At 36.0% G+C, this 12,045-nt stretch overlaps 1 protein-coding gene across 1 annotated transcript; it reads left to right on the top strand.

Moving 5' to 3' along the window:
• Nucleotides 1-1,739: 1,739 nt before the first annotated feature.
• On the top strand, nucleotides 1,740-3,287 carry LOC136815186 (uncharacterized). The gene has a single exon (XM_067071635.1). The coding sequence runs from the start codon at nucleotides 1,740-1,742 to the stop codon at nucleotides 3,285-3,287; it is 1,548 nt and encodes a 515-aa protein (XP_066927736.1).
• The last annotated feature ends 8,758 nt before the right edge of the window (nucleotides 3,288-12,045 follow it).

The raw sequence follows: 12,045 nt of genomic DNA, 5'->3' as shown, positions 1-12,045 counted from the left end.
CCATATCAGATTGTATTTCTTTGAAGTTTTCACTTCGTTTTTTTCGGTTTGTCAAGTACTGACAGGGCAATTTAGTCTTTATTTGATTGATTGTCCTGGAAATTTTTCTCTTGGGCTTTTTTTTATCAAAATTACCGGTCAGTTAAGTACTGACATTTGCCGTCACTTTTGATCCATATTAGATTGATTGGTCAAAATTTATTCACATAATTTTTTAGTTTGGGAAAGGACAATTTTTTATATAAAAACAAATTTGCTGAACTTTTCCTAGGGGGTATTTATTTTGCTTATAAATGTTCTTTTATTTTATGTTATTTTACTCAATATTGACTGAATTATTTTTCTTTTCCGAAGTTTCTTTGTTTGCCCTTGGCTGCTTTTTCTCGAGATATAAGAATGGATGGTGGTGACAATTAGTGACTGGAAAGTATCATTAAAAGTTACATTGTCATCAAGTCAATGATGGAAAGTAACGTTGTCATCAAGTCAATGATTGGGATTTTTTGTTTTTCAAGTACTGACATTTAGCGGCAATTTTGACCCATATATCAGATTGCATTTCCTTGAAGTTTTCTTTTGGTTTTTTATCGGTTCGTCAAGTACTGGCATTTACTGGCAATTTTGATCCAATATCAGATTGCATTTCCTTGAAGTTTTCTTTTGGTTTTTTATCGGTTTGTTAAGTACTGGCATTTACTGGCAATTTTGATCCATATCAGATTGCATTTCCTTGAAGTTTTCACTTCGTTTTTTTCGGTTTGTCAAGTACTGACATTTACTGGCAATTTTGATCCAATATCAGATTGCATTTCCTTGAAGTTTTCTTTTGTTTTTTTATCGGTTCGTCAAGTACTGACATTTACTGGCAATTTTGATCCATTGTAGATTGAATGGTGAAATTTACTCACAGAATTTTTTGCTTGTTAAAGGACAATTTTAAGTCTTTATCTAAGTCTGCTCTTTATCAAATTTGCTGTGATGTTCCTTGGTATATTATTGCTTTTTGTTTAGGATCAATGTTATTTTACTCAATATTGATTGAAACTTCCTTGTTTGCCTTAGGCTACTTAGAACGTTTTTTAGAATTCTCAAAATGATCCTCTTTTTTCATAAGAACGAATGGTGATGACTATTAGTGACCGGAAAGTATCGTTATATTCAATCCTATTTGTGTTCTGTTTAGCTGAAGAGAGTCATGAGATGTCCGAACGAAAGAAGAGTACCGTCTTACCTACATCAGAATCAAGTAAAGGTAGTTGATACTTCTTACCATCCCCGGACTTTAGGGTATCTTGTTAATTGAAGTAGAGTAGCTCTTGAGAGTGGAAACACTGTACTGTATGCGTCACTGATCTTTATATAACTTACCGGATCGGCTTTTTTACACCTCGATTTCTGTGTCCAGCACCGTTCAAAAATTGGCATTCCTGTTGTTGGTAAGGATAAGATATACGTGATTGTCAAAATAATTTTTGTATGAGTATACACTGTAATTCAGCAATTTAGAATACTATAGAGAATCTAATTTGACATTTTTTCGCAGATATTTCTTCATAAACTGATATCTTTACACTATTGCTTTCACTTCAGGAAAGGAACAAAACAAAAAAAGAAAAGATGTTCAGTTGGATGGTCGTAAACTCCATTATTGTTTGTATTGTGGAGTGTCAAGATTTCGGGTCACTGATCATATTAAATCAATGCATGCAGACAAAGAAAGGGTTGCCAAAATACTTAAAATGAATCCTGTTGCCGATAAGAAAAAGATCAATCAGGAGTTGAAGGAGCTGCGCCAGGAGGGAGATATGGTTGCCAACACAAAATCATTGAAAGAGGGGAAAGGCTTTAAAGTTGTTGTGCGAAATTCAAAAGCGGTTACCAAGTCACTAGAGAACTATACACCCTGCTTCAAATGCAACGCGACAATAAAAAGCAATCTTTTAAACAGGCACATGAAAACATGCCGTGCAAATGATGACCGTCAACTCAATTTAAAATCTTCAAGAATTCTTCTTGAGCATAAGCTTTCGGAAGAGTCTCAATTCCACGATGTTAAATCCTACGTTATTCAACGTATGAAACAGGATGAACTGACAAACACTGTAAAAAATGATGTAGGGCTTCTTATGTATGGCCAAAAATTATATGATAAAGGCGGGGACGAGTCATACAATGAGATATCGAGCAAACTTCGTGCCATGGCAAGGTTAATTCTCCGGTACCGGGAAATGATGAATTCACATTTTGAATCACTCGATCTTATTGATTCTTCCTGTTGGGATGACGTTGTTCGGGCTGTCAAGGTTGTTGTGTCACATGAAAAACAGCATGTTGGTCTTCCAAGTCTCCTACTCAATTTGGGCAGGTCTTTAGCAAGCCTTGGTGGCATTAAGAATGCTCTCGGAATTCGCAAAAAAGATCTAAGTATGCAAGAGGAAGCCAAAAATTTCTTGGTGCTCCATGGCGAGGAATGGTCGACCTACTCCAAACATGCCATGGACACTTTGAATGACAAGAAAGATAACAAGCCTGAAGAACTGCCACTTCCCTCGGATTTGGATAAGTTAAAGGAATTCCTTTTCAAGGAGATTGAGGAGCTCACTGTTGGTGATGAAGAGATGTTACGTTCCAAATGGTCGAGACTCCAACGAGCAACTGTGGCCCGTCTTATCACCTTTAACGCGCGCAGAGGATCAGAGCCTGCTAAGTTGAAACTCATACAATATGAAAACGCCGATGATTGGAAGCGACCGGAGGACCTCAAGAAGTTGAAAGATCCTGTAGAGAAGATGTTAGCCAAGCGGCTCAAGGTGATTTATGTAAAAGGTAAAAAGAAACGAAAGGTGCCAATCCTAATCACGCCCGAAGTTGATGGTGCCATAAAGGTCCTCATTGATAATAGAAAATCAGTGGGTGTGAGCAACCAAAATAAACATTTATTTCCTCGTCCCTCAAGAAAATCAAAAAGTCATGTCAGACCTTGGGAAGTCGTCCATGAATGCGCCATTGATGCTGAGTTGGTAAAGCCAAATCTGATAACATCGACTAAAATACGAAAACATTTAGCCACAGTACTTCAGCTTATGGTGTTGAACACAGCCGAACTGAAATGGGTAACCGATCACCTTGGTCATTCAGAGGCTGTTCACAATGCCTGGTATAGACAGGAAGCCTCGACTGTTGAATTAACCAAAGTGGCACGTATTCTCATTGCTAAAGACAAAGGACGATCACTAAAGAATAAAAAAATGGATGATCTTTTAGGTAATAGGTTCTTTTTTTTTTAATAAAACACTTTTCTTGTGATATTGAGCTTTTTCATATTTTTCTAGAAAATAAAATATAACGAAAGACAGTATGGTCTAGTCATCGACGGACATAATGGTGCTCAGACAAAAGACAATTTGTCAATTTAATTCTCACTGATTTAATTCTGGGCTATTCATATCGTAATAGATCAAGAGTTTTTTGTAACAAAAATGTTCCATTAGCCTTGCTGTTCATTAAATATGTAATCTTTATTTTAGCTGGCGAAAGTGAAATGATGTTCGATGACGATCAGACAGCACCAGGAACGAGTAAAGGTTGGTTTCATTCTTTTTTTATGCTTAATAATCAGATGAATTTTGGAGCAGCCTGGTCGACCGGGGTTACTGTGGCCCGTTTTAAGGGTTCAGGAAAATGTGTCTTGCCAAGACAAGAGTTAAAGCAATTCTTGAGTACAAAAGAACAGATATTAGCTGACTTTTGGAGAAGTTTCGAGCTCACCCCCCCCCCTCCCAGAGATGGATTTATTGCAATTTTTGGACATTTTCAGTGTCAGTATTTGTAAATTCAAAGGAGTTACCATCAAAAATGTTTTTCATACTGGGGTGGTCTATGAATATTTTGCAAAAGCATTGAGTACTGGAGTACCAAAGATCTGCTCAGTGTATTGCCGACATTCTTGAATATCCAGTGTCTTGGTTATGCCATTAAAGTAATTATTGAAAAGTTCAGCAGTAGTAATATCACTATTTACAATTTCATTTTTGTTAACTAAGATATAATCTTTTCCGAAACGATGTGCTTATCCGAAAAAAAGGGCTTACATATTTCACAAAAATTGTGTCCAGAGTTTTCGGGAATTGAGGCAACCGTTTTGAAATTGAAATAAAATTCATCTTAATTTTACGATTTAAGTTACAAACATAGTTTCGTTGTTTATGAAAGGCACGCATATCTGAAAAACTGTTGGATCGATAATAGATGTTATGAAGTCTGGACCTTTCCATGATGGCTTTACGAAGGGTCCTGTTTACGTGGGGTTTTTCATTCCCACGAATCATCCTTGTTTTCCGAGGTGCGTGTTTATCTAAAACAGTGAAGTTGAAGTATCAAACCCTCTGGATATCCCCTGGATATCCTACCTAATAGTAATGACCCCCTCTTAAAAATATGCTCAACCCCCTTAATGTCCTCTTTTATAAATATGCTTACCCAGAGGAATGTAAAGAGATGATTAAATGAAAGTTCAGAAATGACAGCTCACCATACAAATCGGACGGTTTCTACATGATCTGACGATACAGATGAAAATTAGTTTTTCCTTTTATGCCGATTTCTACTTCAATTTTTAAGAATAAGGAGCAATATCTTTACCAATGTATAGCAAAAGAAATTCTTAACGCAATGTTATTAAATTGGTTCTTGTAAAACTGTCAGAAGTCGAGTAAAATCAAGATGAAGTTATAATTTTCTCGAGCTCTAGCTTTCCATATTATGGTGCAGTCATGATGCGGTTATATCAGTAGAATCGCTAGGAAATTCTGAGCAAGAAGATATAGGTACCTTTTCGTATATGAGAGGTGTATCCAAAATATAAGCCCTAAAAGTTTGCGCATAATCAGGCTAATTATGCAGATTTTTTATAGCGACATCAAAAGAAACCTATTTACTCGACATACTCCCTTAAGGGCAAGAGACCTGGTATATGACGAGCCGTTTCAGGGGGGGTACCAAGTTGTGGTACTGGACCAGTGCCGAAAAGTTGTACTTTCTTGTTTTTTGAAATTTATCTTAGACCACCACCACTTAGTACCCTGGTACTAAGTTGAATTTACCCCTTAAAATAGGTATACCACCCCTTAGTATCGGTACAATCTTGATATTACCATTGAGAAATGACACACCACCGTTGAGTACCCTGTACTAAGTTGATTTCCCCCCTCAAAATAGGTATACCACCCTTTGATTCTTAGTAATTTACTTTCTGGTCTTTGGTTTCTGGTACTTTCTGGTACACCTCCTTTTAAATGTTCTAAAAAACTTTACAACACTGTATTAAAAAACATACCACACCACTCTGAAAAATCCCTGTCAAGGTCAAGTCAAATATCATTTTCAAGCCAATTTTTTTTGATCAAAAGAAATAAAGTTTCAAATAAGAACATATGTATAACAAGCTTATAAAAGAAATTAAAAGAACTGATTGATAGATAGATATGCCCTCCGATGCATCGGAATGGGTCCTACCCACGATGGAGTGGGAATCACAGCGCAAGCAGACATTGCAACCCTACAGATGCGAGCTGCCGGTTTAGAACCTCCTAAGTGTCTCAGCACACCACAATGACTGGATTATCTACTCATACTCTTGTATCAGAGTTATGGTACCCAATTCCCCTCACAATATGGCATGGGTTGACCCATGATACAAATTTGTAAAACATTTTTTTTCAATAAGGACCACCACTTGTTTTTTACTTACATTATCAGACCACCACCCGGCACTGGCCCCAACAACTTAGTACCGACCCCCTGGCCGTTTTCCATTGTTTTCAAGAAGCTGTTTTTCCATCTCTTTACATTCCTCTGGCTTACCCCTGAATATCGTACTTTTTACTTGAAATACCCTTTACCCTCGCTAGATATCGGCTCTTTTGTAGATAAGTTTTCCTCAGGATTGAATCATTAAATCTTTTAGAATATTTGTATTTGTATTTTATGTGAGTCTGGGGGCTGAATAACAATTCCTAAATATATTTCTTAACTGTTAGTTTTCAATTTCTGTATTTTTTTCATGCAAAGTGTAATTTGATCCTCAGAAAGCTTTTTATACGCAGGCATATGTAAATAGAGGAATATTCATCAATTTTTTCCCCAATATCGGGACCTAAGACTTTTATCAAGCTGGGGGACCCAAATTTGGCGGGGGGACCTAGAACCCCAATCGGAACCATCAAAATATATGGAAGTTTTAGTTAGCAGAACAAAAGAAGAAAAACTATATTTCGATTTAACCACATTTCGTCCCTTGCTCCCTTCTGAAAATATGGAAAGATTAAATATCAAAGCTATGTACCCCATGTATAGACTTTCCCCCTCGTTTCCCTTGGTTGTATAGCTGAATTCATTATTGATTTTTTTCTGTCTAGATGGAGTGAGCGAGAATTTCGAGGAAGGTATGGAAAATCCAATCGTTAGTGACACCAAAAAAGGTTTTAGCAATCACTCGGAGGTTGCTTCGGATGACGCCTCGGATGACTCCCCAGATGAGACTATTGTTAAGAAGAAGGTATGATTATGGAATGGAAATTAATTAGCACAAAATCTTATGAAATTGGTTTGAGAAGCTTTGTACTTTTCATCACCTTGTTATTTCTGTCGAAATGAGTCATTTTGATATTGGGGGGGGGGTGGCCGGGGTTTGGTGACAACGCGAGGGTCAACCATGGTTTTGGGGAAAATTTTTTAAATTGAAGCTCAAGACGGCCGGAAAATGCACTGGAAATTAAGTTTTATTTGGAGAACAAGATTTTTGAAATGTTAGATATTTCATTTTTTTTTTAAATAAGGGTATTAGGGCCAAAGCCCCCCAAAGCATTGATAAAGACAATGCAATAATTGATCAGATTCATATCTTTTAAATTGGTCTTCCCATTTTTTTCCGACTGAATAGTTCTATCTAAAGGCATCTTATGATATGCACCACTGCAATGTCTTCTGACATTACATCACGGACCCAATTCATGATATGCACCATTGCAATGTCTTCCATTCCACCCAATAGCTGATTGGTTGAAAGTGACGCAAAATTAGTCAATAACGCGTCACTCTCAACCAATCAGCTATAGGGTGGAATGGAAGACATTGCAATGGTGCATATCATGAATTCAGCATAATTGAAATATTCAGAGAAAAATTTAAGTATTAAAAGCCTACAGACATCATACTTAATGACCCAGTCAATATTTTTGTCAAATAATGTAACTTTGCATAGATTACACCCTCCTTTTTAATAGGAGGATGCCTTTTTCTTGGCTTTGTAGGAGAGGGTACCAAGATTTGCCAAAAAAAACTAGGCGGGATGGGTTTGTAGGTGGAGATCAAATAAGAAAAGGGGTGTCAGAAAGTTTGGTCAACTTTACTATACAAATGGTCACAGTCTATAAAGTAAAAATATTTACCATCAAAACACAAAAGTGTATCATGTTATTAAAACTGCTAGTTGTAATTTTATATTGTAAAATTGTTGACTCGTGACTGTATACATTTGATACTTTTTGATCATTTTGGATGATAGAGCGAGTTTAGATTTTCTGCAAAAAAGAAGGGGAGGGTTAGGTTTCATTTCAGAAGGGGGTTGGTTATATAGGGGGCAGTAGTGACCTGACTTAATTTTCTCGGTGGTGAAATTGGCGTCCCTGGTATTTTTATCCATATTTGCGCCCATCATTAATGAAAATATGAACGTAAGAACAGTGATTGGTTAAACGAAGGCCCGATCCTTGTGCTAGGAACTTTGGTTTTATTTATACGAAGAGTAGATGATACTTGTTCTATTTCCTTTCATTGAATGTCTGAGCGCATCCATGGTTTGCGCCGACTGAAATTTTCAATTTTCACTTTAATTGTCTAAAACGTCCCAATTTTTATGTCTAGCACAAAAAGCTAGCCCATCATCAAATCAAAAAACTGTTGATACAAGCGCTTATGGCTCCCCTCTCAGATCTTTCAGGTTGGTCACTTACATCCTGCCCTTGTCGGGTCGCCACTATAGGGGGGATAAAAAAACCTAGGAGGTATCCCTTCAAACTAGGTTTTTCAAGTAATATGGTTACTTCAAATGTAACTTTTTTGCATTATGAGGATTTGATAGGACTTCGCTCACGTTGGGACAGATAAACTCGTTAACGCAAATTTATCTGGTCGTGGTCGTGTCCCATATTGTAGTATTCCTATATTACCTCTGCAATAAATTGATTAAGGCGAATGAATGCAGGCTGCAAAAGCTGCCAAAACCACTGGAATCTAATATCAAACTCTTTTTCTTTTAGTTTGTTGGAAAAGAAACGAAGAAGACCAAGAAGAAACCCAATGAAAAGAAAGGTGAAAAGAATTCACGGTCTTCTCGGAAGGGGCTGAAGATTGAGCATCTATTTTTCGAAGCTTTCCTTTATTTGAGCTACATCTCTCAATGCCCGTCACTGAAAAGTCCTCATATATTTTTTTCGGTACTTCAAATTAGGCTTTCCGTTCGAGTCCGAATTAGAGCGAGGGAGAGAGAGAGAATGTAATGTAATTCTAACAGTTTTGAGTTTATTCTGTTTAGTTGACACCAAAGTTGCGTGGTCTATTGAGGAGCTGTCGGGCCTTCGAACCTATTTCAAGGATCATATCGCAAATAAAAAAATGCCAAGCACAGAGGACTGCCGAGATGTCAAAGATTGCTACAAGATTTTGAATCGGCGGAATGCCAATCAAATTCGCGGAAAAGTTCGGTATATTTGGAGCAAAAATCCCAAAGATGGACTTAATTAGTTATTATGAAATTTGGGGAATTACTCTTCGTTAAATTTGACCGACATCGACGTTTTTCATTTATCTTTAGAGTTAGGTAGTCATTGAAACCGGTTGAATATTTTGAGCGTTTTAGAGTTCACAAACAAAGTCTTGAAATGTTCTTAACATGTTCTTAATATTTGGGCCATCGAAGCCTTATGTTCTTATATTCTTTGTTTTTATACAAAAACTATTGAAATACAAACTGTATTCTAAATTAGCATATAATCGAAACGTATTGGTAATGACTTTATATTTGAGGCTAAAAATCGCTTTGGGAAGACTCATAGAAATTTAGATTCTACTTAGATTTTGAAAGTCGACCGTTCACGCATTTCTTAAATTTCTGGAGATTTTTTAGGAATCCTTGAAATTTTACTTTTTATTATTTCAAAGTATGTCATAAATTTTTTTCATTTAAATAAAATATAGAAATGTTAGGTATATTTTATTTTTGATTTTTATAAAAATTCATGTAAAAAATTATTTTAGAAATTCTTCTATATATTATATATATTTAATAAGTTAAAAAATATTTATTTCCATTCTATAAGGTTAAACGTCGATGATAAGTTCAATAGCATCGATTGATATATGAAAATCTGCACATGTAATCATTTCGTTTCGTTCCTCTTTTATTGGTGAACCTGACATGTAAGAAAGATGAAAAAATCAACTGAGACATGAATCGGAATCTCGTTTCTTTTTATTAATTCAAAGTATGTCCTAAATGTTTTTCATTTAAATAAAATATAGAAATGTTAGGTATATTTTATTTTTGATTTCTATAAAAATTCATGTAAAAAATTAATTTGTAATTCTTATATATATTATATATATTTAATAAGTTAAAAAATATTTATTATATTTCCATTATAATGTTAAACCATACTATGTTAACGTGATGGTAAGTTCAAGCATCGATTGATAGAAAAGCTGCCATGTGATTATTCGTTGTTCCTCTTTTATGGTGAACTGACTGTAAGAAAGTGAAAAAATCTTAGACATGAACGAAATCTCGTTTCTTTTTAGGACTATATGGTCTAATTTTGAACAAGACCCCAAACGTTCGCGATAACGACTTTTTTTCGAAGTTTGTTTAAAGAGACCTTTTGGTATGAGAATCAGAACCCTTCAAGTCTCTTTCGGGATCTAGAATAGTCTCTATTGGGCGCGATAAAGGTCTTATTAAAATCAAGACCTTAAGGTCTGATTTAGAACAAGACCCAAAACGTTCTGCGATAACGGATCGTTACCTGATACACCCAAAAGGTCTTAGTAAAGACCTTTAAAACTGAGAGTGGCTGTTAACAGAAATAAACAGGTTTTTTTGTGAGACTTAAGTTTAAACTTTAAAGGCAAAAATACAATTTTAGCTCGCTATGTGCACTCAAAAGTCTTCAACTCATCATTCCTTTTGTTTGTATAAAATTCAAATCTAGAAAAGTAAGATTGTTTTAATAATATTTCACCCTAAATTTACTTGACCCTCATCCAAAATTCACTATTCTTTATAAAAAATGTGTGTAAAACCTTCATATCGTTTGTATTTTCTTTACTGAATTTAGTTCTATTTACTTTTTTTCATTTTCAACGCTTAAGGCTTATTTTCTAATTAAATAGTTGCCAGATGAAGTTTAACTTGCATTTATTTTTTTGAATTCATTCATTTTGATATAAATGTTACAAAAGTTCACCCCTGGGTCAGTAACACGGTCGAAGCGGCCCCGTTGGATAGCCTGGTTGAAAATTTTCCAAAAGTAGCCTAATTTCAAGCCCAGGTGGTAAAATGAGTGACCCAGTCATAATTAGTTGGAACGATCAAACTCGGTCAAAATTTAGAAAGTTATATCTAAACCAAGTTAAATCTTCCACTATCGGTTCTTTTTCCTTACACGTAATCATTAAAGCCGCAAATATTTTTATGGATTGGGCTCTTCCAGAAAAAATCCGTTCCAGGGGGGGGGGGGGAGGATATATTATTTTTTTCATGAATTACCCCTGGACATTTTGATTTTTAGCCCCCTGGACACGGGTTATACCCCTGGACAAACATCAAATCAACCCCGTGGACACAGAAAATTACCCCTGGACATTGCTATTTTTTGGTATTTTCAATACCTCTAGACAATTCATCCTCCACCCCCTATGAATGGATTTTTTCCACAATTTCCCATAGATTTATCGTGCTTTAAGCCATATGAAGTATATCGCTAGATTTCAAAAAAAAGTAGTCCTCCAAAACGAAAGAACCACCCCAGCTGGCACACAACGTTGTTTTGACGTTCATCTAACGTTATATGGACGTTGTGAACGTCGTCGTAATTACAGCGCGTTCTATGCGCGTTTTGGATGGGAAATAAGTAGCTTCAATTTTTCTTGCTTGAGAAGGGTTGAGGGTTCGCCTTTAGCCCTTCGGCCTTGAAAATCAATGAACCAGTCCTCCGGGCTTCACAAATAATTGGTATTTTCATGGGTCACATTCAAAGTTAATACACTTTTTCGAGCGTTACCGCCATTTGCCGTGGGGCTTTTTATACCACCCTAAAGTCGATCCAATCCCTTTTTACACATTTTTAAACTGTTTTTAGACGCAAAAGGAAGACTAGAACGGTTTAAGGGTGGTAAAAAATGCCAATTGGCAAAGGTCGAAAAGGTGTATTGAAAGTGTCTGAACTCTTCGTGACTCTCTATTTTGGCTATTTTTGACCATTAAGACCTTTTTGAAACCGAAAATTTTCGCCTGCCAGCACGAAAATTACAAAATGTAACGTTCTATAAAATAAAATTTAAAGATTAAGTCCTCAACTGACTTCATTATAATAAAAACTTAGTCCGATTACCATTTCAATAGGCTTGATAACCTTCAGTTTATTAATTTCAATGGGCATTAAATGTGGCATTTCTGGGCTGTTTTAGACCAAAATTGGCAAACCAAACTAGCTATTCACATAATACACCCTTGTCTCACAGCCCCGGTGGAACTTTTTTCCTCAATTCGGTAAGTTCTAATTGAATGGGGATAAAAATTCTATTGTTCCAAGAAAATCCAAGAAAAATCCAGTGGGGATCGTTTTGGAGTGCAATTTTTAAAACATTGAATTTCGAGTGGGGATAAAACCAAGGTCAATTTCCCAGTGGGGGCTGAATTCCAAGGTATTTTTCCATCGGGTATGAAATTTTGATCAAATTTTCCAGTGGGGTGGGGTCCTAGCGGGTCTG

Source organism: Clytia hemisphaerica, unplaced genomic scaffold, assembly GCF_902728285.1.
Source record: "Clytia hemisphaerica strain Z4C2 unplaced genomic scaffold, Clytia hemisphaerica genome assembly, whole genome shotgun sequence".
NCBI classification, from domain to species: Eukaryota; Metazoa; Cnidaria; class Hydrozoa; order Leptothecata; family Clytiidae; genus Clytia; species Clytia hemisphaerica.
Note: the sequence above shows the minus strand (reverse complement) of the source record. Positions and strands in the feature narration are given on the sequence as shown.